Genomic DNA, 27,910 nt, shown 5'->3' with positions numbered 1-27,910 from the left:
GGTTCAAATCCCAGCGGCTCCGCTTTGGATCCAGCTCGCTTGTCCTTGTGCTTGGGCGCAGCAGATGGTAGCCCTACCTGTGAGGGAGACGCAGAGGGTCACAACACTACAACACGGGAGAGCCTGGAAGCCAGACGGACTGTCACTCGGGTCAGGGGCGGTAACCCCACTTCCCAGCCCATGTAGCACAGGCTCAGTCCTGTGGGACACCTCCGGGGGCAGCGGAGGGCGGGGGGCTGGATCCTGTGCCACGCAGCTCTGCCCTTAGGTGGAGCTTACCCCAGGGAAGTCAGGAACCTCTGGGCCAGGCGTCCCTCTCATGGGTCACCCCCTCCCGTCCCTCTGCTCCTGGGAGCGGTGAGGCAGCTGGCTGTCAGCCGCACCTGCTGCTTCCCCACACAGAGTGGGCTGTGAAGGAGCTGCCCAGCTGACCAGGCCCCCATGACAACTGGAGGCTAAGGGTTGCCATGAGGGAGTTTCCCCTTGCCTGTGACAGCTTTTCAGAATAACATGGGAAACTCTGGCCTGTCCAGCGGAGCCCACCACAGCCTGAGGCCTCCCCATCCTCTTTGGGGGGCAGCACAGCAGGATGGGGAGAACTGGGCAAGGTCACCCACTGGGAACAGGCAGAACCCTGAACCCAGGACTTCAGAGCCAAGGCCTTGGGAAGCTCCCAGGTCAAAACACCCAGTCTTCTTGTGGCTTGTTCAGACTGACCACCTGTCTTGGGGGACAATGGGGATGGGGGCTGCCCCAGTGAGAAAGTCAAGTGCCGGGGCCCCACAGCAGCTTCTCCTTTCGGTTCCTCCTTCGCAGGCCACGAGGTCTGGTGAAGTGTGAACCTCGCAGGCCTCTCTGGAAGCCGAAATTGACAGGCTCCTGTCTGGTGCACCCAGCAGTGTCCCTGGGACAGCACCTTCTCGAAGGAGCTTCTCTTCCTTCTCCGTGAGGGTAACCACCCTGCACAGAGGCCTGGACTCTGGGGAAGCAGCTTGGGAGGGCATCAGTCTGGGGGGACCCCCCAGACACCCCTACGCACTTCCCTGGAAGGCTTGGGCTTCGGAGGATGCAACGGGTTGCCCGGGGCGAGAGGGCCCGGCACTGCCCCAGCCCGGGCGCTCAGGTAAGCGGGCGCCTGGGTGACAGGTGCCCCATGACTCCCAACGTGACCCTGAGTGCAGGTGCCCCAGGGCCAGGGAAGAGGACCGTGTGGGCGGAGCCGGGCGCGGGGTCACCGGGCGGGGCCGGGCAGGAGCCGGCGGGACGGCCCCGCCCCGGGGGAGGGTCCGGGCGGCGCCGGCACCTTAAGGTCCCCGAGGAGTACGTGGGCCGGGGTGCAGGGCAGAGGCCGGCGCGGGACCCGGGACCCGGAGCTGGGATCTAGAAACCCGAGCGGAGCGGATCCGGGAGCTGAGCGGGAGCATGGAGTCGTCCGGCCCGATGAGGCCACTATTGCTGCTGCTGCTGCTGCTGGCGGGCACGGCGCGGGCCGCCCTCTACTTCCGGCCGGGCCAGACCTGCCACAGGCCGCTGCAGAGCTACCAGCTGTCGCAGCTGGGGCGCAGGTGGGCCTCCTCGGGGACCCCACCCCGCTAGGGCTCCTGGAGCCCAGGTCAAGCCCAGCCCCTTCCTCTTGGGAGCCTCTCTGAGGTCAGAGGGGAGTCCCTCCTGCCCACAGAGCCGGCCTGCCTGGCAGAGAGCTCTGGTCCCCTTGTTTTGGATCTCTTGGGATGAGAGGGAAAGGGCACAGGGCTCCCACGATTCAGCTGGTTGATTTTGGTGTCTCTCCAGGACATACCCTAGGCCTCATGAGTACCTGTCCCCGTCGGATCTGCCCAGCAGCTGGGATTGGCGCAACGTGAATGGTGTGAACTACGCCAGCGTCACCAGGAACCAGCACATCCCTCAGTACTGTGGGTCCTGCTGGGCCCACGGCAGCACCAGTGCCATGGCAGGTGAGTAAGCCTGGGATGCTGTGATTGACCCAGCTGGTGGCCCTGGGCCTCGGGCACCAAGAGAGACACTCCCTGCCCGCCCCGCACCCCCGAAGCTACTGCCACCACCTGACCATGAGCAGGGAGAGCCTTGTCCAGGCGAGGCCACAGCCCCAGCCCCTTGGCTCTGGTGTGACTCCCAGCGGTTTCCATTGTGAGGATCCTGGGCTGTGCCCATGGCTGAAGCCCTGTGCCAGACAGCTGCTAGGAACCAGCCCCCGGTTTCCCCGAGGGGTGTGACTTAAGTCCTTGGTTCAGAAGAAGAAAGGGAGAAACCACAAGCCCCCACGCGTGTTCTGGGCAAGTGGAAGTGAAACTGCTTGTCAGCAGCAGCTCCTGATGAAGAGCAGTGCTGCCCGGGCCGCGCAGCTGCCTACCTACCAAGGGGACTCGCTCAGCCTTAGCCTCCTGGCCACTGCCTGCCAAGAGAGAGAAAGCGAGCAGAGAGATTGGCAAAGCAGCCCCAGGCCCACCTGCCTCAGGTGGGAGAGTGCGTGGGGGGAAGGGCTGTCCCCCAGGGTGCAGGAGCCTGGGATCCGCTGAAGGGATTGGCGCTGAAGACGCACAGGGTGCTAATGCCTTCTGCTGCCTTTGGCGTCTTGCCGGTCAGACCCGTGTGCAGGTGTGCCTGCTGCCTGGCCAGGGCTCCTCTGGGCTGTGTCACCTGCTGCCAGATGGGGAGACAGGTTGTTTGTGAGACTGACTTACTAATTTGAAAGGCACAATTAGAAGGCAACAGAGAGACAGAGAGCACTCTCTCATCTGCTGGCTCACTCCCCAGATGGCTGCGATGGCCAGAGCTGGGCACGGGTCCCAAGTACCTGGGCCATCTTTCACAGCTTTTCCAGGCATGTTAACCGGGAGCTGGATCAGAAATGGAGCAGCCGGGACCCGAACCGGTGCTCACAGAGGATGCTAGCACTACCATACATGGTGGCTTTGCCTGCTGTGCCAACAGTGCCAGTCCGTGACACTGAGGTCCCTGGTTGGGCAGTCAGGAGACTTGGCTAAGGCGTGAGTGACGGCTGGGAGGGTGCCTGCAGCTTTCCGTGGGCTGACAGTGTGAGGGCAGGGCCCAGCAGCCAGGGGGTGGTGGGCCTGGACAGAGGAGCTGGGAAAAGTCCCTGGAGAATGCCCAGGAACAGACTGGCAGAGGAAGTGAAAGAGGCCTTGGGGCAGAGCCGAAGGTGGGGCAATCACATTGGGAGGGGAACTAGAAAGGTCAGAAGGTCTTAGGGGGGAGTCTGGAGGACAGATCTGCCTTTCTGGGAGGGGCTAGCCTGAGGCTCTAGGCCCTAGTGGAGTGGCCCTCCTGGTGGACTCGCCCTCCGTGCCTTTGGTTTCTGGCACCTTCTGCAGCAGTAGCCCCAGTGCTTGCTTTCCCTTGGTTAAGACAGAAGCCTCCACAGTGGCTGCATGGGGCCAGGGCATCTGCCCTGTGTTGTGGCAGTGCCAGCCTACCTGCCTTGCCCTGGGGGTGGAATGCCCACGCCTCCTGTTGAAGCCACCCCACATCCTTCACCCACTTGAGGTACTCTCCCACCCAGAAAAAAGGAGCAAGGAGCCTTTGTCCCTTGTCAACCCCCCAGGAGAGTCCCTCCTCCTCCACGTACTCCTCCCCATCCTTGCCACTCTATCCTGCCCACCATGCTGGCACCGGCTGCTATGCGATGCCGTGGTCGCCAGAGCCACCACTGAGGGGGCAGGGGGCAGCCCCAGCTCTCGTCCTTCAAGTGAGTCTCTCGCCTGGGCCACACTCACCTCCACCTCTGCTGCCAGCTCTGAAGGGCTTGGCTTCCCGCAAACCCAGATCTCTGAGGCCTGCCTGTCTGTGAACACACCTGGCGACCCAGCGATGGAGTGTGTCAGTTCAGCCTTCTGCAGTGACAGGAGAGGCCAGCACCCAAACAGCTGGGTGTGGGGTTACTGACACCTGGTGCCACTGGGGTGGGGGCTGCAGGATGTCCCTGCACCTGGGAGCTGCTCCCTGAACAGAGCCGCCAGGGTGGAGACAGAGCCCTGGACTGAGTGGCTTCAGCAGCTGGGAGAGGGCCGGAAGCGTAGAGGACAGGGGATCCTGGGGCACCGAGAATGAAGAACAGAGGGTGGCAGGTGGGTGTCCCTGCAGGTGCTGGTCCTAGTGTGTGCAGGCGCCATTCCTCTTTGTGGAAAGTCTGCTGAGAGCAAGAGGAGGAATGCTGCGGGGCGGGGGTGGGCAAGTCCTACAGCAGGAAACAATGAGGGGGGCTTGGGCCTATGCCAGGGGCAGGTGAGGTCAGGCTTGCACAAGTAGCTCAGGAGCTGGTGGGAGGGCAGGGCGGGGGCTGTCTGCTGACCTGATGGCTGCTGACTGTCGCAGATCGCATCAATATCAAGAGGAAGGGGGCGTGGCCCTCCATCTTGTTGTCAGTGCAGCACGTTCTGGATTGTGGCAACGCTGGCTCTTGCGAAGGGGGCAACGACCTGCCGGTGTGGGAGTATGCCCACCGCCATGGCATCCCTGATGAGACCTGCAACAACTACCAGGCCAAGGACCAAGGTACGTCCTGCCCGTGCCCTGCGCTGACACCCCCGTCCTCAGGTGTATGTGTGTGTGTTGGGGGAGCAGGGGAGCTTCCCCCTAGGGAGCAGGTGCTCCTGGCTCAAGCTAGCTCCAGAATAGCCTGTGGAATCCCTCCTGCTACCCTGAACCACTAGGCCTGGGGAGCAGCATCTGGAGCCCATGGGCCTTCTTCAGGGGAACACACAGAACCTGCCATGGGGAGGGACCTCAAGGTGTGCAGTAGGGGATGGGGTGCGGCCACCTCCTGGGAAAACCAAGGAAAGTCCAAACCCTAACCGCTGGTGGGTGAAAGCCTCCAGACCCTGAGGTCGTCTTGCGGTCAACAGGACAGGGCTCCGGAGAGGTACCCTCTGAAGTGACGCCACCCCATGCCCATGGGCATCTGCACCATGCCTCTGGCGTTGTTGCCCAGCCAGAAGGAGTCCTCCACTCTGGTCTGCTGAGTCCAGTCCCTGGGTCCCAGAGCCCACCACAGGGACAGATGGAGAGGAGGGAAGGCCAGCAAGCACTCTGGACAGGAGTCCAGCGGGCCCCAAACTGAGGTCCCAAACTGATTTGGTTGGGTTGAGGCCAGGCCCACCGAAAGACGGCCGGAGCTCGTGAAAAACTTGCTGATTGGCAGTGAATGTCTCTGGAGCAACAATCGTGGCCACAGGTGTGCTATTGTCCAGTTGTGCCAAGCACTGGGAATCTGGTTTCCGAGGGAACAGATTATATTGACAACTTAATCCTCAGGTTTACCGTCGCGGGGAGATTTGGAGAGCTGACATGTGGTGCTCCAAAGACAGGGTGAGGGGCCAGCACTGTGGAGCTTGTACACAATGCTGGACTTGAGCCAGTGGTTCAAGTCCTGGCTGTTCCACTTCCCATCCAGCTCCCTGCTCATGTGCCTGGGAAAGCAGCAGAGTACTTGGGTGCCTGCCAGCCACAAGGGGGACCCCGATGGAGCTCAAGGCGCCTCACTTCAGCCTGGTCCAGTCCCGGTCATTGTGACCATGTGGGGGAGTAAGAGAGGATGAAGATCTCTTTGTCAATCTGCTTTTCCTGAATGCAGGCTGAAGTCAGCAGGGGCTGGAACTGGTGGCGGTGTCTGGGACCTGGCAAGAGCACAGCATCCATGTTGTGGCTGGTAGGGCAGAGAACTGCCTTGGGTCTCTTGAAGCTAAATGTTTGATAACCTCAAAGCAAAATAACAGCAACCAAAAAGGCTTCTTGAGGGGGTGGACCCTAAATATACTGGGCAATTTTTTAAATACATTTTTTATTTGAAAGAGTTAGAGACAGATATTCTATCTGCTGGTAGGCTCCCCGGACGACTGCACTGGATGGTGCTGGGCTGCTCCGGCCAGCTGTCGGCAATAGAAGGCCTAACAAAATCAGCATCCCAAGAACTGCTATCAGAGCAAAGCATTCAGCCAAGCTTCCAATGGGTGGGGATCCTCGGAAGACTCACTTCCATCCTCTTCCCTTTCCTCCTCCTCAGAAGAGGACTCTGAATCTACTTCCTGTGGTTGCTCCAGGCTTGGTCTGGTCTGGGGTTCCTTCTGTCTACTTATTCTGGTTCGCAGCTCCTTCTTTCTCACCCTGGTTTGGGGTTCCTTCTGTCTACTTTCTCTGGTTTGCGGCTCCCTCCCCCTTCTTACGGATAATTTTTGAAGGAAGGGTTGCACCACCGCTTGACAGGATGACAAAGCAATATTTACCAAGCACCAGGGGGAAAAGGAGAAACAAGGAGAGCAAACCATGGGGATACGTCACAGTTTCAAGGAACTCCGTGAGGCCTTAAGCTTAGTGTCGGTGCCTTGCAAGTGGAGCAGATCTCGGATTCCTTAATCATCTGCACTTTAGCGAGTTCTTGCCCCATGATAAATTTTACTTATCCCCCTGCAAAATTTTTAAACTTGCCTCCAGATTTCCGAGGTCCCTCAGATTGTCCCTCATGCCCCAGGACGGGGAGAAGATCTGGGGATGAAATCAGTTATGTCCCTGCAAAATTTTTAAATTCTAAACTTACCTTCTTAGGTCCAAGGGTCCCTCAGATTGTCCCTCGTGCCATGCCCCACGTTGGGCTCCATTTGCTCCTGCCAGCAGAGCCAGTAACGTGGACACGGAGAGACACGGAGAGGGTCTGGGGATGAAGCACCGGCAGGAGACCAGTGAGGGTGGAAGTCTCCCCGAAGCCTCCCTTTATTACTCCTTTTATACTCTTTCCCCGAAGCCCTTTAACCAAACAATAGGATGCCAATGAGTCCCATCAGATCAGGTGCTTTTAGCCTCAAGCCCATTTCCTGTAGGTGCTCAGCTAAACGAGTGCTAATCAACTCCTTAGCCCACAACACTGGGCCAGGCCAAAGCCAGGGGACAGTAGCTTCTTCCAGGTCTTCCATGTGGGTGGGTGGCAGCAGCCCAAGCTTTTGGGCCATCTTCTGCTGCCTTCCCAGGGGCGTTGACAAGCGACTAGGACTTGAACCAGCACTCAGGTGGGATGCTAGCATCACACGGTAGTGTCAGCCTTCTGCACCATAGCTTCAGCCCCAGTAGGACTGTCTCATCAGCACCTGCCGAGAGATGGCTGACCCTCCTTTCCAGGTGTGACATGGGAGGAGTGTTCTGCAGTGCCTGTGACATAATGATGGGTGTTCTTGCTGCCAAGGCCCTGGGAGGGGCTCCTGAAAGCAGCAGCAAGTCCGTGGTGCCCAGTGGGACCCTTCCTGCCGTTGGCTCCTGTCGGCCGTGGTCCCACCGCCTGACTTCCCTGCTCTCCCACAGAGTGTGACAAGTTCAACCTCTGTGGGACGTGCACCGAGTTCCACGAGTGCCACCCCATCCAGAACTACACGCTGTGGAAGGTGGGCGACTACGGCTCCGTCTCTGGGCGGGACAAGATGATGGCGGAGATCTACGCCAATGGCCCCATCAGGTGAGGGGCTGCTCCCAGCTGCCACCACCCCTGCCCGTGCCACGCCATCCCTGCCAGAGCCATCCCCACCCTGCCCGTGCTGCTCACTGCTATGCCCCTACTGGGAGGACTGGGGACATGTGCACAGGCAGCCAGTGTGTTGCTTGCCAGAGGCTGGGGGATGGGCACTGCATGACTTGGGCTTTCACAGCAGTATTTATTTTTTTACATTGTTTACATAATTGAAAGGAACGTGTACCCATGTGGGTCTCCAATGAGGCTGGGGAGGGTTAAGGCATGGAGGAAGGTGGATGGGACAACTGTTTCAGATGTTTTTAATCCTGTGTCCGCAAGGAGCAACTCTGCCTTCATCCTTATTCAGAGCAGTGTAAGGCCACTCTGCCGGCAGCGAGCCCCTTCCAGTGCCAGGGCTAGCTCAGGTGAGCCCCTTCTAGTGCCAGGGCTACCTCCAGGTGAGCCCCTTCCAGTGCCAGGGCTAGCTCAGGTGAGCCCCTTCCAGTGCCAGGGCTAGTTCAGGTGAACCCGTTCCAGTGCCAGGGCTAACTCATGCTTACTCACAGCTGCGGTATCATGGCCACAGAGAAGATGGCCAACTACACCGGGGGCATCTACATGGAGTACTCCCACAAGTCCTTCATCAACCACATCATCTCCGTGGCTGGGTGGGGTGTGAGCAACGGGACGGAGTACTGGATTGTGCGCAACTCCTGGGGAGAACCGTGGGTGAGTGCCTTCCTCTTCTCTGTCCAGCGCCAGAGCAGCTCCGTGGATGCCAGGACTGGCCATCAGCCGCTTGCTTGCTGCGGCCATTTCCAGCCATGGCAGGAGACTCCCAGGGCAGCTCTGTGTGCCGTGGGGTCAGTGCCCTGCTCTCAGGCATGCTCAGGGGGCATTTCTGGCCTCTTGGCCCTAGATGCCAACCTCTGCCAGTGCCCCAGAGTGCAGGGCGAGGGCTGGCCTGCTGGCCGTGGAGCTGCTGCTCCCCTACCATGGTGAGCCACCTGCTGTGTGCCCTTCCCCCTCCCCAGCCATCTCATTCCTCTTTCCTGGCCGTTTCTGGACTTTCCCCATACCAGGTAGGTTTTTCAAAAGCTTTCCGAGTTAGGTCAAAAATTCGGGGGAGATAAATGAACTACTGCCTGAGTTTTATGACCTCATATTAGCCATTAATAGTTTAAGACACGTGAAATGGGGGAAACCAGTTAATGTGGACATTGTATTAAATGACTGCCAATGGTGGCATTAAGGGGTAGAGAGTCAACATGTTTTGTTACATTAATTAGCTTTTGGCAGGGGGCCCTGATGTTGAACATTAACCAAGGCATGTATTTCACAAAAGAGATTTGGGACTGGGAGTAACGGGAAAGGGGGAGGGGCAGCCGAGGAGCTGGTCTGGCTTTTCCTGCCCCCTGGGCCAAGGGGGACAGCGTGCAATGAGGGGCCGCACTGACCTCCCATCTCCTTCCCGCAGGGCGAGCGGGGCTGGATGAGGATAGTGACCAGCAAGTACAAGGGTGGCCAGGGCGGCAGCTACAACCTTGCCATCGAGGAGTCCTGCACCTACGGAGACCCCATCCTCTAGGGCGGCTGTGTGTGCGAGGGCGGTTGCTGGGCAGTGATGCCGTGAACCCTAAAGCAGTGGGGCGTCCTCTCGTGACAGGGCCAGGCTGGTGAGGACCACGGGGCAGTGGATGAGCAGCACCGAGGGAGCTGGGCATCCGCTCAGACCCCCGCAGGGATGGTGTGGTGACACACCCCGAGACCCAGCACTGCAGACAGCAGGTCTCCTCGAGAGCACCTCGCACCAGTTCTTATGATGCCTTGGGAGTCACTGGGGTTGGGGGAGGAGGTGCCATGGGCCATGTGACAAATAAAACGCCCAGTTCCACACAAGACAAGCCTGCACGTCTTATTTACACAAGAACACTGGAATGTCGGGATCCACACTGCCCAACACAGCCTGGCTTCTTAAAAACTTTATTATTCTAGTAAATTAAAACAATTACAGCACATCATCAACTAACAGTTCACCTCGAAAGCAGTTCAGGAATCCTCTCACTTTGCATTCCCACCCCTTAGGGCTGCGTGCTGGCCATTCCAACAGGGACTGGGGGTCCTGCTGCGCACAGGGCTGGGGCAGCCGCTTTCCGCTCTCTGCTGCCGTGAAGCCAGCCGTGTCCTCCCCGCACAGCCGCCTGTTTCCGGAGGCTTCCCCAGCTCTGCAGGGGCGTCCCAACCCTCAGTTCACCATGATGAAGTTGGATTTGCAGTGGGCTGCAAAGCAAGGTAGAGTCACTGGGTAGAGACAGGAAATGAACATGAGGCTGGCTGAAGCAGCCGGGAGCTCCGCACCGGCCTCACCTATGAACTCTGTCACGGGGTCATGTTCGCCTTCTGTTTTAATGGTGCCGGCGATGCTGTCGTTCTCCAGGATGGGCAGGAAAAGCTGCACAAAGTCAGAGGTGTACGGAGGAGCGATGACGTCCAGAACCTGCGTGAGAGCTCGGGCTTGCTCCTGCGTCAGCAGCAGGTGCCACGGCAGGCAGGGAGGCAGCCCCCAGCCCGCCTCCCCGTGACCATACCCATCCCAGCACCAAGACTCAGGCTGGTGAGATGGGTCAGACACACGACACAGTTCCCCCAGCCACACCAGATGGCACTGCCATCACCAGGATGATCAGAAAGCACAGCCTCTGTGCACGGGACAGACCAACGAGACTGAGCCCAGGAGGGCACGGCCAGTGTCACGGGAGGAAACGGCGGGAGACCGACGGTGTGTTGCTGACCTCAGTGACAAAATAGCGAATGAGTGAAATGTCAGTGTCCAGCTTCTCCAGACACTTTCGGATGTAACTGACAACAGGAAGTACATAACCTCGACTCAGCAGGTGGACCATCCTGTCCAGCAGGGTCTTCTTTAACTCAAGCTGGAGCAGAGCAGGCAGAGACAGCAGTGAGCACGGGTTAGCACGGGTTACAACGACCCAGCACGGCCGGGGAGGGGCACGTACCTGCTCCATCACGTCCAGCTGGGAGTGCTCCGTCTCAAAGAGCTTCACCAGCAGCTGGAGCACCTGGGGGTGCAGGAGCTGGTGACAGGTGCTGATCTGCAAACAGGCCAGAGGGACGGTGCTCAGCAGGGTGGGCAGCTCGCAGGGCTCACCCTGGGTGCTGGGACCAGACCAGCCAGCCCCTGTGTCACCCCTGCCCGTCTACCTGAAAAGAACCGAGGCCTGGGAGGTGCGGTCCATGAAGCAGACCCCCATGGGACAAAGCTGCTCAACAGCTAGCACTGCGACACACACCCCCAACTCGCTGAAGGGCCGCGGGGTGCACCCATACACCCTGAGTGCCTCGCAGCCACGCTCTGTGGCCCCCTCACCTCGTCTAGCAGTGCCAGGTGCACCGGAGTATGGTCGGTCTGCAGCTGGAAGTACCTTGGTTCTGACACGGTCCAGTCCACCCACTTCAGCACACCCATGGCCACGACTGGAAACCTGCAGGCAGCAGAGCAGAGCACTTCCTGTAAACAGAGCATGGTGCACAGGAAAAGCATGGCCAGGCCAGGGTGCTTGACGTGCCCCGCATTCAGGCCTGCCTGTCTGCTCGGCCAGCAGTCTCCTCTGAGTGCCCGCGGGCTGCCAGGGCAGCAGCTCACAGACAGCCGACCCGCTGCTCACCCCAGAGGACACAGCCTTGGCGAGTGGGGTGGCCCAGACACACGCTTGCCTCAGGAGTCTGCCTCCCTGGTCTCCGTGCCTAGTGCAAGCCAGCTGGAGACAGACCTGAGGCCTAAGAGGACACCCGCCGGCGGGCCAGCTGTACCCACAGGACGGCCCGTGTACAGGCCACCTCCCGCCTGCAGTCTGTGTGCACAACAACCAGGCCTGCCACCCTGGCTTGTCTTCCTGTGCCATTTCGTTTTACTGATTACATTTGGTGGTAAAATTTACCAGATACCCCCCAAACGTTACCAGCCTGCTAACACTGTTGGAAGTTCTCCATATACAGTTTAAAAAGAAAAGAAAACGACTGTGTGTCCCCGGGCTGTGGGCTATGTGAGCGTGAGCGGGGTGCCCTCGCACCGGATGCACTGGTACAGTGTGCTCAGCTCGGCCACGAGCTCCGAGGCGCCCTTGTTCTCGTTGCAGCACAGGTTGTGCACCGTCTCCACGGCCTTCGACGTGGACTTCAGCTCGTCCTTGTTGATGCTCACCCGCTTGTTCTGCAAGCACAGAGTTGGGGAGATGCAGACCAGGCGCCAGCCCTGCTGTCCCGGAGGTGGCCCTGGTCGCTTCTCCCTGCAAACCATCTGCCCTCGCAGTCCCCCGGGGCTCAGAGGCACTCGCCTTGGCCTGAGGGGATCCACCTCACTCCTTTGGTCATCCCCCCATCGCAGTTTGCACAAATCTGAGATGCCTTCTGTGCAGTGACAGAAGCTGGTGACACCAGGCAGGCTCGAGGGTTTCCACAGCGTGACGTCCCCAGTCACACAGCACAGCACGGGCATCTCCCCCAAGTCCACACCCCCTGCACCCCCTGGAGGGCTCGCGTCGTCCCGCCCTGGGCCCACACGCCCTGGACCCCATGGCACCTTCTTCCAAGTCTCCACCACACTGGCCGCGTAAGCCAAGATCTGGATGTATTTGTGCTTGTGGTCCTGGTTGATCCGAGCCCCTGGCTTGAAGAGGGACTGCATGAACAGGTCCAGGAACGCTGGTACCCGGATCTGAGGAGACACAGCAGGAACAGGATGACCCCACCCCCACGGAGCTCCACACCACAGCATATGAGAGGGTGGGAACTTCTTCATTCACCCACTTGACGGGATCAGAACACTTTCGGGCCTCTCAGAACTGACCCTGCTGATGGGCACCGGTGTCCCCTCTAACTGTAAAATCAGAAGTGACTTACGAGTTCCACGGGCGGAGGGTCCATGCTGGTGAACATCTTGAAGAGGACTGTGATGTCGGCAGGATTCAGGGCCCCCTTGGACAGCATGGCCCCCAGAGCCTGGCAGGCCCGGGGGTAGGAGGCTGCTGTGCCCAAGGCCAGTGTGATCTGACTGGCATCGTGGCCTCTGGATGGAAAAACACACGGCCTCTCGTTAGCACGGTGGCTCCCCTGTCCTACGCTGAGCACCCTGCCCTGCTGGGACCCGGCCCTGTTCAGTCCTGTCCTTCATGGCCATGACTGACCCATGCAAGCCACCTTAGGGAAGACTGGGCAAGCATGACGCAACTACACACTGCAGACTCGGTCTCCGGACCCCACTCAGAGTCTGCCAGCAGAAGAAAGTTAAGAAGAGCTAATTCCTTCTGTGAGATATGGGGCTACCACGGAACAATTTCTGAACAACCAGTTCAAGTCTACAACCTAACCTGACACTGATGAGTCCTCACATTTGATAACACAGGGGACAGAAAACCATCAAGAACCTCACAAGATTTTCACCCACGCCCACTGGATAAAGAGCTTAGCCTGGTACCACAGAAGGAGCTGGAAGCTTTGGCCATGCAACTCGAGCGGGCTGGGGTGGGCGCTGGGGAGCTGGGAGTAACGGAACAGTCAAAGACAGAGCCGTACTTCTCCTGGGCGAAGCGCTGGACTTCCTGAGCGATCCTGCGCACGGCAGAGCCGCCCTGCTCCTCCTGTGCCAGCACCGACATCATGGCCTGGGCAAACAAGTAAGTGTGTTCCCCGTGGCACACCATCTTCTGGAAGAGGGAAGAGACAAGAGTGGCCTTCACTCTCACAGCACTGGCCAGGCAACCAGGCAACTCTTGGGTCCCAGCCAGGGCAGGAACTCTCCAGCAGGGCACCCGCTAACCCGCACTCCGGCAAACACCAGTGGAGAATCACTTAGAATGGACTCGACACTTAGCCCACGACAGTCACTGGGTTTTGAGTCACCCTGTCCTGGCACAGTAGAACAGAGGGGCTCCTGGGTCTTACACTGCAAACACAGGGAGGTAGGCCAAACCCAGACCCCAAACAGCCCCTGCTCCCGGGACTCACGGCAAACTCAGGGAGGTTTTTCTCCAGGTTTTCTTCTCCTCCATCTAAAATCGTAGCAAGTGAGGTGCGAAGGACTCTGGAGAACACCTCCAGCTGCTGGCATGCCGTGGACACGCTGGTGATCTCCCCCTGGTACCCTGCGTCCGAAATGAGCTGCCACATAAACACAGGAAGTCAAGGTGGTGCACAAGCTACTCCACATGGCACCCACGCAGGGCTTGGCAGTGCATGTGGTAAACAAAACACACGTAGCCTGGCCTCAGGTGATCACCAGCAGCCACCCAGGCCGACGGCCCAGGCTCAGCCCCCACCTTGGGCTGTTTGCCTGCCAGGGCAAAAGGGTCCCCAAGTTGGGTTCTACGCTGTTAGTATGCAGGATGCTGTGAGGACACCATGAGGGTATCCCTGCTGAGAGGCCAGCACACGGAACACCAAGGCGCGCACACACACAGATGCTCTCTACACTTACACTACACAGCAGTGCAGCACTTCACAGGGAAGACTAGGGAGGGCCTTCCACAGGGCCGGGCTCGCCCTCCCGCAGGACTGTCCCGGACAGCTCCAGAACTCTCCTACCTTCACAGTAAAGTTGAGCATCAGGCAGTCCGGGTGGGCTTCAGCCAGTTTGTAGAAGAGGTCCCTCCATGTGGTGTGAGCGATCATTTGCTCCAGCCAGGCTGGGGTCTGTGGCCAACAGCAAGGAGAGGCCTGCTGTGAGCTCAGGCAGTGCCTGCCACACACATCCCAGGACATTCTAGCTCCAGCCGGGAGTGTCTTGCACCACAGGAAGTAGACCAGGCATGGTCACAGCGACACAGATGCCAAGAGCAGGAGAGCCCCTGGACACACGTGTACCGCGCGGCTGAACCACACCAGCATGCTCAGACCACGCAGGCTGCCTGCCCAGGGCGGGGTTCTCAACTCAGGCAGTTCGACCTTTCATATGTCACAAAATCATCGCTCAGCCTCCTGCTGTCTCACTTGGGCGCCACGGGCTGCACTGGGACCCCACTGCTCCAATGGGCCACGGCCAGGCTCCCCATGGCTACTGGCCAGTGACCGAGCACAGCAGGCTCCAGAGGATTCTATCTGGCGAGATGTGGCAACTGCGGCCAGACAACTAACTGCCACAGGCGCTGCAGCCAGAGGCTCCCCTGGCCTTCAAGGCTCGGGACCTGCGTCCGTCTCCCCCAGTCCTTCCCATCTCCCCCCACTGTCCTCTTCAGCACTGCTCATCTCAGGACACACACAGGCCCATCCCCCCAGAATGTGTGTCCCCTGCACCAAGGACAGCACTTAGCCGGCTGCTCTGACCCCACACGAGCCCTCTCCCACTACAGCTGCAGTACCCACGCATGCAGCTCCCACGACAGGCCACACCACACCGCACACCTACAACCAGCAAAACACCTGGGGAACTAGCGGGAAATGGAGGAGGAATATTCCTCACCTCGCCTTCTTCAGTAAAAATGGAATCTGCTTTACGGGGGTCAAAATGTTTGATCAATAAACTCTTCAAGTGGTTTTCCACAGTTTCCTGAACTTGCATTGGCTCAACACCTGAAAGAAACGGCAGCAACAGGTGGGCACTGGCAGCCTCCCCCTCAGTGGATTGCCCGAGCAGACGTCAGGTATACCAGGTATACACCAGGTATACGGGAAGCACGTACAAGCACGGATCACAGACCTGCGTCTCCCACTGAGACCAGTGTGGGTCCGGACTGCCCGGCAACAGTTACTGCCTGTATCCACACTGAGCCCGAAGGCAGCACCTGTCCACAGGGAAGGGGCGGCATCCCCACAAGCTCCCTGAGGACAAGGGCAGACGCTGAACTGGACAGCAGGGAGGATGAACACACAGCCCTGCCCAGAGGCAAGCAGGTGCCAAGCACAAGGCACAACTCGGGCTCAGGTACCCACACAGCAGCCAGTCACTGCTCCCAGACAAGATTTGCTCCCCTGATGTCATCAGCACCAGTTCAGTGGATCTACTGGGATCACATCAGCCGAAAGCCATAATCACAGCCAGTGACAAGGACACCCTAAACAAGCACCGAATAATCCCCCACTTCCACAGCACACTTAGGGAACAGCTCCATGAGAATCACATCTGTAGGCTGTCCATAGATCTCAATTTTGACTCAAAAGGCAAGAGTCAAACAAAGATGGGTAAAAACGCTCCCATCTCAGCAGGTGTATTTCAGACAGCAGCCTGAGTGCCCAGGCTGTCCCCGCACACCTGTCTGGATGAGCCACTCAGCCAGCAGGTTGACAGTCTGGGCCACGGCGGTGTAGTTCTCTGACAGCAGCTGGATGACGTTCTCTGGAGACCCTCCTGCCTGGAAATACCTGGGGAGGCAATGAAGCAGCCGTGCTGAGCACAGAGGGGCGAGGGCGAGGCAAGGGGCTCTCAGTGACCTCCCACTCCAGTGTCACTCTTTCTGGGTTGCTTTCAGAACCATCGGGGGTGACCTGCGCCTACTGGCCTGTGAGCCCTTCCCCACACCTCACCTACCTCTTCAGGGTGTTGAAGATGGAGGGCTCCATGATGTAGTCACGGGTGGAGAACTTGTGCAGGCATTCCTGCTGCACCTCCGCGTCATCCTCCCCCTCCCCGGAGTCATCTTCCTGCTGCTGCTGCAAAGGCCAGGACACAGGTGTCAGCTCACCTCCAAGCGGGACGCTGCCACCACACAGGCCCACACCTCCCAGTCTGTGGACACTGCCACCACACGGGCCCACACCTCCCAGTCTGTGGACACTGCCACCACACGGGCCCACACTCAGTCTGTGGACACTGCCACCACACGGGCCCACACCTCCCAGTCTGTGGACGCTGCCACCACACGGGCCCACACTCAGTCTGTGGACACTGCCACCACACGGGCCCACATCTCCCAGTCTGTGGACCCTGCCACCACACGGGCCCACATTCAGTCTGTGGACACTGCCACCACACGGGCCCACACTCAGTCTGTGGACACTGCCACCACACGGGCCCACACTCAGTCTGTGGACCCTGCCACCACACGGGCCCACACTCAGTCTGTGGACACTGCCACCACACGGGCCCACACCTCCCAGTCTGTGGACCCTGCCACCACACAGGCCCACACTCAGTCTGTGGACACTGCCACCACACGGGCCCACACCTCCCAGTCTGTGGACACTGCCACCACACGGGCCCACTGCAGATGTTACCCTTCTCCAACCTATCCCACACACTTTATTTTCTACAACTCTGATGACAAGCTCATGAACTGGGCTAAAGGGTAATGAATTGCTAAGAGAATGGCATCTGGGGAGCTGTAACTGAGTGGTGACAAGTCAGGCTACGATCTGGAACGCCTGTATTCCCTGGAAAAGCACCACTCTAGTCCTGGCTGCTCTGCTTCTGGGTCAAGTTCCTGCTCATGCGCCTGGAAAACAGGGCGATGGCTCCAGCACTGGTACTGCCAAGTACAGGCTGGGATTCTGGGTCCTGGTGCGCCCTGACTCCTCCCATTTGGGAAGTGCAGCAGACGGGAGATTTCTGCCTTCCTCTCACACCGTACCGCCCAGCCACACCAGCTTTTCAAATAACTTTAAAACCTAAAAAAAAAAAAGTGCATCTGCACGCGCGCAGGGGTGTGGGGTCCTGAAGTCACACCTAGTGTGAGACCACCGTGCCCTGGCGAACTAGACGAACTAGACCACAGTCCCACGTGTCATGGGCTCCTGAGGACTGTTTCCTCCTGTTTAGTGAAGATAATAACACCGACTCCCACCCTGTGAGAATTCTGACAATTCCACAAGCTGATTATTGAAGAGCCAAGCATAACCTCTGCCATCCAGTGACACCCAGACCGATGCTAACGCTGTTTCACCTGCGTCACTTGGTGTTTTCCAACACAGCAGCAAGGAAGTGCCCACTGGAGGCGTCTATTTACTTCTAGAAAGGGAAGACCCATAACTTGTTGGGTGGGCTTCCAGGCCCATCCGGGTAGAAACAAGTTCAGGTAGGTCACGGAGCCTCCAGGCAGGGCAGGCCTCTGCACCTGCTGACCACCACGTAAGGATGGTCTCTGCATGGGCCCAGGCCTGCCCTGCCTTCACATACCGTTACCCTAACCACAGGTACTGTTACCCAGGGAACCCAAGAAAACATTCAACAAGACCTGGCTTTTCCCATCCAAGGAGTTCACAGACTAGCAGCAGAGACCACCTGCTGGAAACATCACCGGCTAAGAATTGGCCCAGGACCAAATCCAGTCCACCCCTTATTCTTGTAAATACAGTTTTACTGGGACATAATCACACCTGTTCTACTACGAACTGTTCACAACAGCTTTCCCCCGTGCTTAGAAGGAAGCAATGAGAGCCTGAACTATTGGTCCCCCATCCGGACTAAGATGCTAACGTGTTGCTCTCTGTGCAGGCTGTGGCGGAGTGGGTGTCCACCCTGACGTCAGACCTGCAAAGGAAACCCTGAGGTTGGACTTGACCCGACTCACTCTGCAGTGCCAACTTGTCCTTCCCTGGGTCACACCAACACTGCTGCTACTCTGCTGCTCAGGGACAGCTCTCCCGTGAGCTCTAGCCCCAAGTATTCCAAGCCCGGACTCATTTCCACAGGGATGTTCAGAAGGACCTACAGCACCTCTGGGCCAGGGCAGGGTCACTTCCTCGCCACCTGTGACCCGGAAGCCAGGCAGGCAACTGCCAGGTCTCTCCCACTGGCGCCGCCACGGCCCATCATGAAGACCTACCACTTCCAGCCCCCAGCTCTCCACGCAGCCCTCCCCCATCTTGTGCTGGGGAGGCCTGCAGTAGCAACATTCCCTCCGTCCGTCTCACCCCTTCCTTCCAACCATCTCCCGCGCTGACACCACTCCCTAGGCCGTGTATCAGCCCTCCTTCCCAGGGAGGAAGCACCCATGCCGTAGCCCACCTCACTCCGCGTGCACCTTTGCCTTCCGGCAGGCTGCAGCCACCCCAATCTACCTGCTTACACACCCTGTGCCTGCAGGAATCCACGCCGTCTGGTATCAAGTGGACAGCACTGGGCTTCCCATCTCCGAACCCAGCTCAGGCCACACTTCTGCCACCTCTCCCTCCTCTCCCTTCACCTAGCAAAGTGAATGTTAAGCGAACACCTGGTCCATCCTCTGAGGCGTGCTCTCCCGGGGGGTCCCAGCCTGGCTCTGCTCGTCCTAACCACATAAGCTGAGGGACTGGCTCTGTGGAACGCGGCAAGGACAGACACACCCCAGGGGCAGTGCAGGATGTGCAAGTCAATGCGACAGTGCCGCAGCGCGTACCCAAGATGCTTCGAGCAGCAAGCACGAGCGAGCTCCCAACAGACTGCGTCTCACACCTGGACCTGCTCAGTGGTCAGCAGCTTGAGGATGCGACAATGGAAGAAAGGGACAAGGGTTCGAAGCCCACTCCTTCCTTTACCTTTGGAAACCTGCACAGGCCCCAAAGTCACTCCGCCTGCACTTCCCGCAATCGCAGGTACAGAGCGCGACCAAGCAGGACAAAGCTCCTGGCCTTAGCCCTCAGCGAGTTCAACCGGACTCTCCATACTCAACGCAGGCCTCCAGCCCGTGCAGCCACACCACAGCAGATCTACTCCTGAACGCTCATTGCCACCACTGGCCCTGCTCAATGAGCTCAGCTCACCCTGCCTCTGTTTCTCTAAAAGTCCCCATTCCTCAGGCACTCCGGGTGTTTCTACAAGTCTGCAGCGAACACGACGGAAGGATGAGCTCGTTTCGGTGCAAGCTGTTTTTGAAACGCGAGTACATGAGGAGCTGCAAAACACTCACACAGCTGCGGCACCAGACCCAGAATGAGAACGGCCACCCAAGTCCCAGCGCTCCAGGGACACAGCACACAAACCCTGCTGCCCAGTCCCTGGCTCCCAGCTGCAGCCTGGCCCAGGCCTCACTGCTGGCAGCTTTCAGGGAGTGAGCCACAGGATGGAAGAGCTCTCTCTCTCGCTTTCAATCTCTATGTCAATTGCCTCTCACATAAATGTATTTGAAAAAAAAAAGTTCAAAGAAACATTTATGATGAAAAAGTATATATGAGCTCAATATCTTGCACCGAAATAAACTCATCTTTGAATTCCAGTTTCCAAGAACTTAATTCCTGTTACAAAGGAAAACCCGCCCCGCGCTCCGCTTCCTGTGCAGCTCCCTGCCTGGGGCCTGGGAAAGCAGCGGAGGACGGCCAGAGCCCTGGGACCCCGCACCCTGGTGGAGGTGGGCATGGGGCTCCGAGCTCCTGGCCCTGCCTGGCATGGTGACCAAATCACGCGCCCAGGCAAGTCTTAGGGGGTGACTGCGTCCGGGATGAACGGGCCGGCTTCTCAAGCCCCCTTTTCAAGGGAGAAAAGAGTGTCCTGTCTTCCACCCCAAACCCAGAAGGTCAAGGTTGCTATCCTTCTGCGCAAGGATGGGTGAAATCACCCCAAGAGGGCTCCAAGAATTCGGTTTACAAAACAGTAAACACAGGACAGAGAGCCAAAGTCTCGCTGCTGTTCCCCACAACGCTGCCTTGAACTTTCTGAGTTTTATTTTTGCTTAACAACGTGCGCCTCCGGGCCCGATCCCCCCCGCTTTGGGGGCTGGGAGTCCCGGGCCCCAGCACTGCAGGACACCGCGCCCAGGTCCGCTGAGCAGCGCTGGGCCGGCAGCCAGGCTGCCCGTCAGAGCCCGCCCCCGGCCCCGGTGTCCCGCCAGCCAGGGGCGGAGGCCGGGCAGCGGGGCACGGGGCACGGGGCGGGCAGGTGGCCGCGCGCGGTGCTTGCACACGGGGCGCGCGCCCGGGACCTGGCGCCGCGCGGGCTCGGCGGCGGCGGGGAGACAGGCGACCCTCGTCGGGGGGCGGCCGGCGCCCCCGCTCACCTGGCCGCCGTCCGCCTCGTCGCCCCACTCGGCAGCGCTCGCGAAGTAGTCCTCGTCCATGATGGCGCCCGGCCCGGCCCCCGCCATGCTCTCCCGCCAGCCAGCGCGGCGCCTGCGCGCGGAGGGGGCGGCTCGGGCGCACGCGCGCGCACGCGCGCCCGGGGGCGGGGCCTGCGGACTTCCGGGTCGGGGCCTGAGGGGAACCCTGTCGGGATGGAAGTTTCGAGCGCCAAGTCGCCCGGGCCCACGGAAATGTTTGCACTAACGTTACCGTTGGTAAAAAGTACTCAAATGTAAACCTGCTCCCCAGACACTCTTAAAGGCCGCTGCGTCTAGATGGCTCCCCTTGTGCGACAGGCACATGTGGCGGGAAGTCGGGGTCCGGGGCCACAGGGTGTGGTCACCGCCGGGCCACACACCTGCCCTGACTTGGCGCGGGGAAAGCGCTTGGAGCGGCCCTCCAAGGGGACGCCTACACCCGAGCCTCCTGAGTAGAGGACAGGCACCTGGGACGACCACAGGCCCAGCCGGGCAGGTCCGGACCGGGAAGAACATTCTAGGACACTGGCCATGGCGGCTGCCCCCCCAGGGTAGAGGGACTGTGCGACCTGCCTTTCCCGCGTTCCTTCTTTCATTCACTCCCCGAGCAGGCCCGAGTGAGCCTCGCTCTGAGGGAGCTTGTGGACGAGGTAAGCGAGAGGTGAGGGTGGGGTGAGTGAAGACCTCGCAGGCCAGCCGGACGCCAGGCGATGGACGCCAGGCGATGGACGCCAGGCGATGGACGCCAGGCGATGGACGCCAGGCGATGGACGCCAGGCGATGGACGCCAGGCGATGGACGCCAGGCGATGGACGCCAGGCGATGGACGCCAGGCGATGGACGCCAGGCGATGGACGCCAGGCGATGAAGGCTGCAGCGTGGCCAGGCCCTGGATAGGGCATCTCAGAACTGTGGGCCGAGGCCTGTGTGCTTGGGACAGAACGGCACGAGGCAGGCCTCTGCGCGGACCCGGATGTGGCACGCAAGAGGACCAGATCCCTGCAGGGAGTCAGGTCCATGGTGAGCGAGGGCAAGTGGCGAGGAGTGGAGCTGCTATGAGATGGGGTGCAGTCCCGAGGTGGGGAAGGGTCAGGATGAGATGGACTGAGATGGATAAGATGGGGTGCCAGCAGAGGACTCAGGTGGCAAGGCCTTGGAAGCCCTTGGGGTGGCAGCCTGCAGTGGGTCCCACACTGGCTCACATTGATGGTCGGCTTGTTCGGGTTGATTTTCACAGGGAAGAAGAGACGGCTGTTCAACTACCACTGTTGGTTTTTGTTTTTGCTTCAATTTATTAAAATGGTGCTTGAATTGAAGTAAGAGCAAATTAATGTAGGCATAACTAATTGTGCCAACAGCATTGGAGTTCTCTCTCTCTCTCTCTTTTTTTTTCCTGCTCTTTTATTTATTTTTATTGGAAAAGCAGATCAGATGTACAGGGAGAAGGAGAAGCAGAAAGATTCTCCATCTGCTGATTCACCCTCCAAATGGCCCCAATGGAGGCGAGGGGAGTTTGAGAAGTGCTGCAGCCAGGACACACATCAGTGCCCATATAGGATGCTGGCACTTGCAAGGTGGAAGTAGAGATGCATATTGCATTGTATCCTCACATCTGGATAGGATAGTCTCCATTACACAGTTACTATACCTCCCCTTAAATGAAAAGCCACAAAACAAAATCAACAACAGGCACAGGAAAAAAGGAAATTAACAACACCATGAAGTTAAATAATATGCTACTGAATGACTAATATGTCACTGAAGAAATGAAAAAGAAAATCAAGAACCTTCTTGAAGAAAATGATGTTACTGTATGATGTATGAGTCACTGAAGAATTTAATGAGAAGAAAGTGTTTTGAAGAGGTAAAACTAACCAAAAGCATCAAATACCATGAGATATTTGTGATGATCTTTGTTGGTGAAATGTGTTCCCTGTAGGCAACAAATAGATGGGTTTTGGTTTTTAATCTAGCCTACTAATCTATGACGTTAAGCCGTTTACATTCAGGGTTAATGCAAATAGGTCATTTTAGCTATGGTTTGCTCATTGGTTTAGTCTTCTGTTGTTATTTTAGTGGGATGGCCTTCCCATTTGCCTTTGGTTTTGGTGGGCGCTATTCCCTCTCTCTGTCAAGAGAACATCTTTAAGTATCATTTGTAGGGCAGGTTTGGAAGAAGCAAATTCTTTCAGCTTTTCTTTACTATGGAAGAATTTTATTTCATTTTCAAAAACAAAGAAAAGTTTTGCTGGGTATGTTAGCCTGGGCTGACAATTTTTTGCTTTTAGAATCTGGAATATGTCACTCCATTCTCTTCTGGCCTGTAGAGTTTCCTGTGCGTTTAATTGGCATTCCTTTATATGTCAATTGATTTTTTCCATGTGCGTGTTTAAGGATCTTTTCCTTATATTCGATTGAAGAGAGCTTGATGATCATGTGTTGTGGCGAGGACTGCTTTTGGTCAACCCTGTTGGGAGTTCTGTGTCCCTCTTGCATGCTGTTTCCCAATTCTTTCTCTAGATTATGGAAATTTTCCCTTATTTCATTAAATACATTTGTAAACCCAGCTTCTCTTTCTGCACCTTTTTCAACTCCAATAACTCTTATATTTGGCCTTTTAATAGTGTCTTTTAATTCTTGAATATTTTTTGGCCTGATCTTGCTCTGCTTCCAGCTTTTTGTTTGTTTCCCCCTGATGACAGGAAATATAATTTTGAGATTATTCTACCTCCTTCATTTTATTTTGGAGACTCTCCACTGTACTTTTAATTTGCTCCACTGTATTCTTCATCTCTGATACATCAGCTTTCATTTGGGCTCCTTGCAAGTAAAGCAGAGGCAGTGGGGAGTGTGTGGGCTGGGCTCTAAGCGCTTGCCCTGACTTCATGGTGCCATGTTGTCTTGGGCCACTTGCTCTGAAGAGTCCTAGAGCCCAAGTTGTGAGCAGTTGTGTAGGGAGCAACTGAGGCTCAGGTGGCAGCCAGATAGGGGAGGCGGACTCAGCACTGGCTGACATCTGAGCGACACTCAGGCGGAACCAGCTGCTACGCTGGGCCACAGAAGCTATGACGTCATCAATGTCTGTTGTGTCAAGCAATGCATGTGGGATAATTCTTATATAACGATGTATTTATTTATTTGAAAGTGAGAGTTACACAGAGAGATGGAGAGACGGGGAGGGAGAGGTCTTTCCTCCTCTGGTTCAAACCCCAGATGGCCACGGCAGCTTGGACTGGGCCCAGCCTCAGCCAAGAGAAAGCTAGCTGCTTGCAGGTCTCCCACACTGGGGGCAGAGGCCCAAGCACTTGAGCCATCTTCTGCTTTCCCAGGTCTTTAGCAGGGAGCTGGATGGGAAGTGGAGCAGCTGGGATGAGAACTGGTGCTCAAATTGTGATTTCAGAGTTGCAAGCAGTGTCTTGACTTGCTGCATCACAGCACCAGTCCCCCAAAGCGTTTCTCTAAGCGCACATCAGTCCACATCCCTCCCCTGCTCAGTGCGTCTCAGTGGCTTTCTGTCTCTTCTGTTTTCAAAACCCATTTGTCATTTGCAGCACGGTGGCGGAGGGTGGTCTGCAAATCCTGTCGGCCAAAGCAGCAGTGACTGGTGGAGCAGACTGTCCAGGGCAGCACTGCTGGCACGTGGAACAGGCTCAGGGCATGCGGAGACCGGGACGCATTGATCAATGGCGCTCACCAGACGTATAGGAAGGACAGCAGGAATCCGTGGCGTTTCTGCCTGTGGCCGTTCCTTGTGTTGAAGGCAACGAGGGACATGATTAATGACCAGCCCCTCAGCAGCCGTGGGGCCGGCGGCAAGGGGGTAGCACGTGACCGTGGGGGAGAGTGCCCTGTCAGCAGGAGCTAAACACCCGACAGGCACAGACACAAAGCCGGGCTGCACGCGGATACCAAAACACTGAAAGTGCTTGTGGCAGCTGGCCTGGCCCAGGACAAAGACTGAAGGAAATTCTTCAAGCTGCAAGTGACATTGGCACTAATTTCATTTCACAAAAGATGGATATCAGAAATGGTAAAAATGCCTATGGAATTGTATCATTAAAAAAAGATTGCAAAAGCAAAAGTCTTTCTGTATAAATAGAATATTTCTACTTGTGCCTTTAAAAAAACTCTATTTTTTAAAGTTTTATTTATTTTTACTTTAAAGGCAGACTTAGAAAGAGAGAGGAAGAGCTTCTCCATCTGCTGGTTCATTGTCCAAATGGCTGCAATGGCTAGACTTGAGCTGATCTGAAGCTAGGAGCCAGGAGCTGCTTCTGGGTCTCCTATGTGGGTGCGGGATCCCAAAGCTTTGGGCCATCCTCTGCAGCTTTCCCACAAGCAGGGAGCTGGTTGGGAAGTACAACAGGCTAGACATGAATTGGCACTCATGTGGCTAGAGGATTGACTAGTTAAGCCAACAGGATGGGCACTCCTTCTTGTCTTTAAAAAGAAACTCTATATAATAGTGCATAAACTAATAATTATAACATTGTGTTTTCGCATTTATAAATAGAAAACAATGGGTGGTGAGGAGAAAATTAATTATATTGGAGAACTCCTATATTTTACCAAAATCAAGTTCATACTGTTCTCAAGTAGATTGTAAAGAATTAATACTGTAATTCTTAGACTAATCACTAATGAAAAAACTGAAAAAATGCTGAAAAATTTTAACATATAGCCCAGACAGGTTCACAAAAATACGTTTCACGTGTAATGCAAAAGGGAGAACCAGAAAGACAAACAGCTGAACGACAGCATCAGTGCGGCTGTGTCCGGAACGTCAATACCTGTGAACAAACCAGCTGCTCTACGGCCAGAGAGAGGTAGACCAGCTGGAGACTCAGTGATGCACTGGGCCAGAAACCTCTGAATTTAGAGGCACAAACAGTAGAAAGCACAAGTGTGAAAAAGAGCTCTGCCAGTGGACAGGAGCCACGGGAAGGCTGGAGCTTCCCGGGGTGGTGGCCACCCTAGAGTTGAACATTCAGAGAGGAATCCCAATATGAAGGGCTGTGAACACATGAGACCAGCGTGAGAATGTCAACCCCTGTTGATTAACTCAATTACTTGATGCAAAAATTGACTGAAAGAAAAAGCAGACAATTCTGCAATAATAGCTGAAAATTTCAATACCTACTCTTAAAAATTGATAAACAACTGGACAGAACAAAAAAACAGGCATGAAGGGGTTATAAAGTGTTGCAACAGCTGTGGAAAATGCCATAACGGTCCTCCAGAAATTAACATTAGAACAACCGTATAATCCAGCCATCCCATTTCTGGGGATATTTGAAAAGAATTTAAAGTGGGGTTTTGAGCAGATATTTGCATATTCATATTCATGGCAGCATTATTCACAATAACAAAGGGGTGGGAGCAACTCTGATATCCACCAATGGGTAAAGAATCAACAAAATGTGGTATTTTACGCAGTACAGTATTGGTCATCTCTTGAAGGACACTCTGACATGTGCCCTAACAAATGAACCTTGTGCATGGGATGAATCAAGCTAGCCACAAAAGACAAATACTGGCTGAGTCGGCTTGCAGGAATCTAGTTACTATTATCTAAAATAATTGAATCTGTAGAAACAAGCTAGATCGGTGATTGTCAAGACTGGGAAAGGGGGAAGAAGGAGATTTTGAGCTGATGTGGGATTTCAGTTTTTGAAGATTTGGAGGGTTTTGGAGGTCTGAACCAGAGCAACGTGAATATACGTCACACCACTGAACACTTCAGAGTGGCGGATGGTGTGGTCAGCACTCCCACTTCCCATCCAGCTCCCTGCTGGGGCCTGGGAAAGCAGTCGAGGACGGCCCAAAGCCTCGGGACCTGCACCCATGTAGGAGACCTGGAGGAAGCTCCTGGCTCCTGGCTTTGGATTGGCTCTGCTCAGCTCTGGCCCTTGCGGCCACTTGGAGAGTGTGGAAGGAAGCAGATGGAAGATCTTCTTTTCTGTCTCTTCTTCTCTCTGTAAATATGATTTTCCAATAAAAATAGATAAATCCTTTAAAAAAAAAAAAGCTTCCCAGTTTTGATCGTCCTGTCTGTCTCTGGATCTGACCTTAGCTCCGGGACTCTGTTTTGGGGGTAGGAGTATAGCTCACTGGGCTGGGCTTCCTCTTGGAGGCCACATCCCCTACCAGACTACCTGGTTCAAGTGCTGGCCCCTCCATGCTTCAGATCCAGCTTCATGGTGATGTGTGTGGGAGGCTGCAGATTGTGTCCCAAGTCTTGGGCTCCTGGATTCAGCCTGGCCTGGCCTTGTCTGCTGTGGGCCTTTGGGGAGTCAGTGATGGGGTGGGGTCTGTGTGTGTGAGCGACTATACCTTTTTTTTTTTTTAAATAGATTTATTTATTTATTTTTTTTTTTTTTAGATTTTTTTTTATTTTTTATTATTTTTTCATTGGAAAGGCGGATATACAGAGAGGAGAGACAGAGAGGAGGATCTGATCTTCCGTCCGATGATTCACTCCCCAAGTGAGCGCAACGGGTCGATACTATGCCGATCCGAAGCCAGGAGCCTCTTCCGGGTCTTCCACGCGGGTGCAGGTTCCCAAAGCTTTGGGCCGTCCTCGACTGCTTTCCCAGGCCACAGGCAGGGAGCTGGATGGGAAGCGGGGCTGCCGGGATTAGAACCGGTGCCCATATGGGATCCCGGGCGTGCAAGGCGAGGACCTTTTAACCACTTGCGCCACCGCGCCGGGCCCTAGATTTATTTATTTTTATTATGAAGTCAGATATACAGAGAGAAGGAGAAAGAAAGAGGAACATCTTCCATCCAATGATTCACTCCCCAAGAGACCGCAATGACTGGTGCTATGCCGATCCGAAGCCAGGAGCCAGGAACCTCTTCCAGGCCTCCCACACAGGTGCAGGGATCCAAGGCTTTGGGCTGTCCTCTTCCCAGGCCACAAGCAGGGAACTGGATGGGAAGCTGGGCAGATGGGGTTAGAACCGGCACCCATGTAGGATCCTTGCGCATTCAAGGGGAGGACTTTAGCCACTAGGCCAACGTGCCGGGCCCAGAGACTATGCCTTTAAACAGATGCTGTAGGCGTGGGCGTCAGGGTGTCTGAGCTTGCATTCCTCTGCTGCGGCTGCCTGCCCATGCACCTGGGACCGTGGTCCACGTGGGAGACCCAGGTGGAGTACCTGGGCTTCGCTTTAGCCTAACCTCCGGTGGTGTCACTCTGCCATTGGCTGGTTGGTGTGTGTTCTGATGTGCTTGTCAAGGCCTGGAGGCAGCTGGGGTGGGCAGGCAGGAGGAGGCATCCCTCGTCCCAGACGGCCTCACTCTCTGGAATGTGACCCTCTTCCCATAGGTGGGACCGGACAGCTGGCTGGGCTGGAGTCCGTGTTTCTGTTCAGTCTCGTGGGAGACTGCTGTTTCTTTTTTCCCAGTTAGGTAGATTCCTGGCCAGCAGGCAGGGCTCTGCTGAAGTAATTTCTCCAAGGGCAGACTGTGTTGCAAGGTG

General features: G+C 56.5%; 2 protein-coding genes across 4 annotated transcripts; one reads left to right on the top strand and one right to left on the bottom strand.

Moving 5' to 3' along the window:
* The first annotated feature begins 1,316 nt into the window (after positions 1 to 1,316).
* CTSZ (cathepsin Z) lies at positions 1,317 to 9,370 on the top strand. The gene is made up of 6 exons (XM_040988223.1): positions 1,317 to 1,565; positions 1,792 to 1,955; positions 4,354 to 4,533; positions 7,327 to 7,477; positions 8,038 to 8,200; positions 8,949 to 9,370. Exons 1-6 carry the CDS (start codon positions 1,423 to 1,425, stop codon positions 9,057 to 9,059), a joined length of 912 nt encoding a protein of 303 aa, XP_040844157.1. The 5' UTR covers positions 1,317 to 1,422; the 3' UTR covers positions 9,060 to 9,370.
* Positions 9,371 to 9,440: 70 nt separating this feature from the next.
* NELFCD (negative elongation factor complex member C/D) lies at positions 9,441 to 20,500 on the bottom strand. Of its 3 annotated transcripts, none has more exons than XM_040988222.1 (15): positions 20,389 to 20,500; positions 16,011 to 16,126; positions 15,735 to 15,844; positions 14,946 to 15,055; positions 14,072 to 14,179; positions 13,496 to 13,648; positions 13,064 to 13,194; positions 12,392 to 12,557; positions 12,072 to 12,206; positions 11,563 to 11,702; positions 10,860 to 10,974; positions 10,489 to 10,584; positions 10,264 to 10,404; positions 9,839 to 9,968; positions 9,441 to 9,751 (listed from the first exon to the last, which is right to left on the bottom strand). In XM_040988222.1, exons 1-15 carry the CDS (start codon positions 20,473 to 20,475, stop codon positions 9,717 to 9,719), a joined length of 1,773 nt encoding a protein of 590 aa, XP_040844156.1. In that variant the 5' UTR covers positions 20,476 to 20,500; the 3' UTR covers positions 9,441 to 9,716. The 3 variants fall into 3 exon arrangements, with proteins under 3 accessions (XP_040844156.1, XP_040844154.1, XP_040844155.1); XM_040988220.1 differs by having other exon boundaries at positions 16,011 to 16,132; positions 20,389 to 20,487; XM_040988221.1 differs by having other exon boundaries at positions 16,011 to 16,129; positions 20,389 to 20,487.
* Positions 20,501 to 27,910: the final 7,410 nt, after the last annotated feature.

Source organism: Ochotona curzoniae, unplaced genomic scaffold, assembly GCF_017591425.1.
Source record: "Ochotona curzoniae isolate NIBS_2020 unplaced genomic scaffold, NIBS_Ocur_1.0 contig_48, whole genome shotgun sequence".
NCBI classification, from domain to species: Eukaryota; Metazoa; Chordata; class Mammalia; order Lagomorpha; family Ochotonidae; genus Ochotona; species Ochotona curzoniae.
The sequence above is the reverse complement of the archived record's forward strand: the minus strand, read 5'-3'. Positions and strand labels throughout refer to the sequence as shown.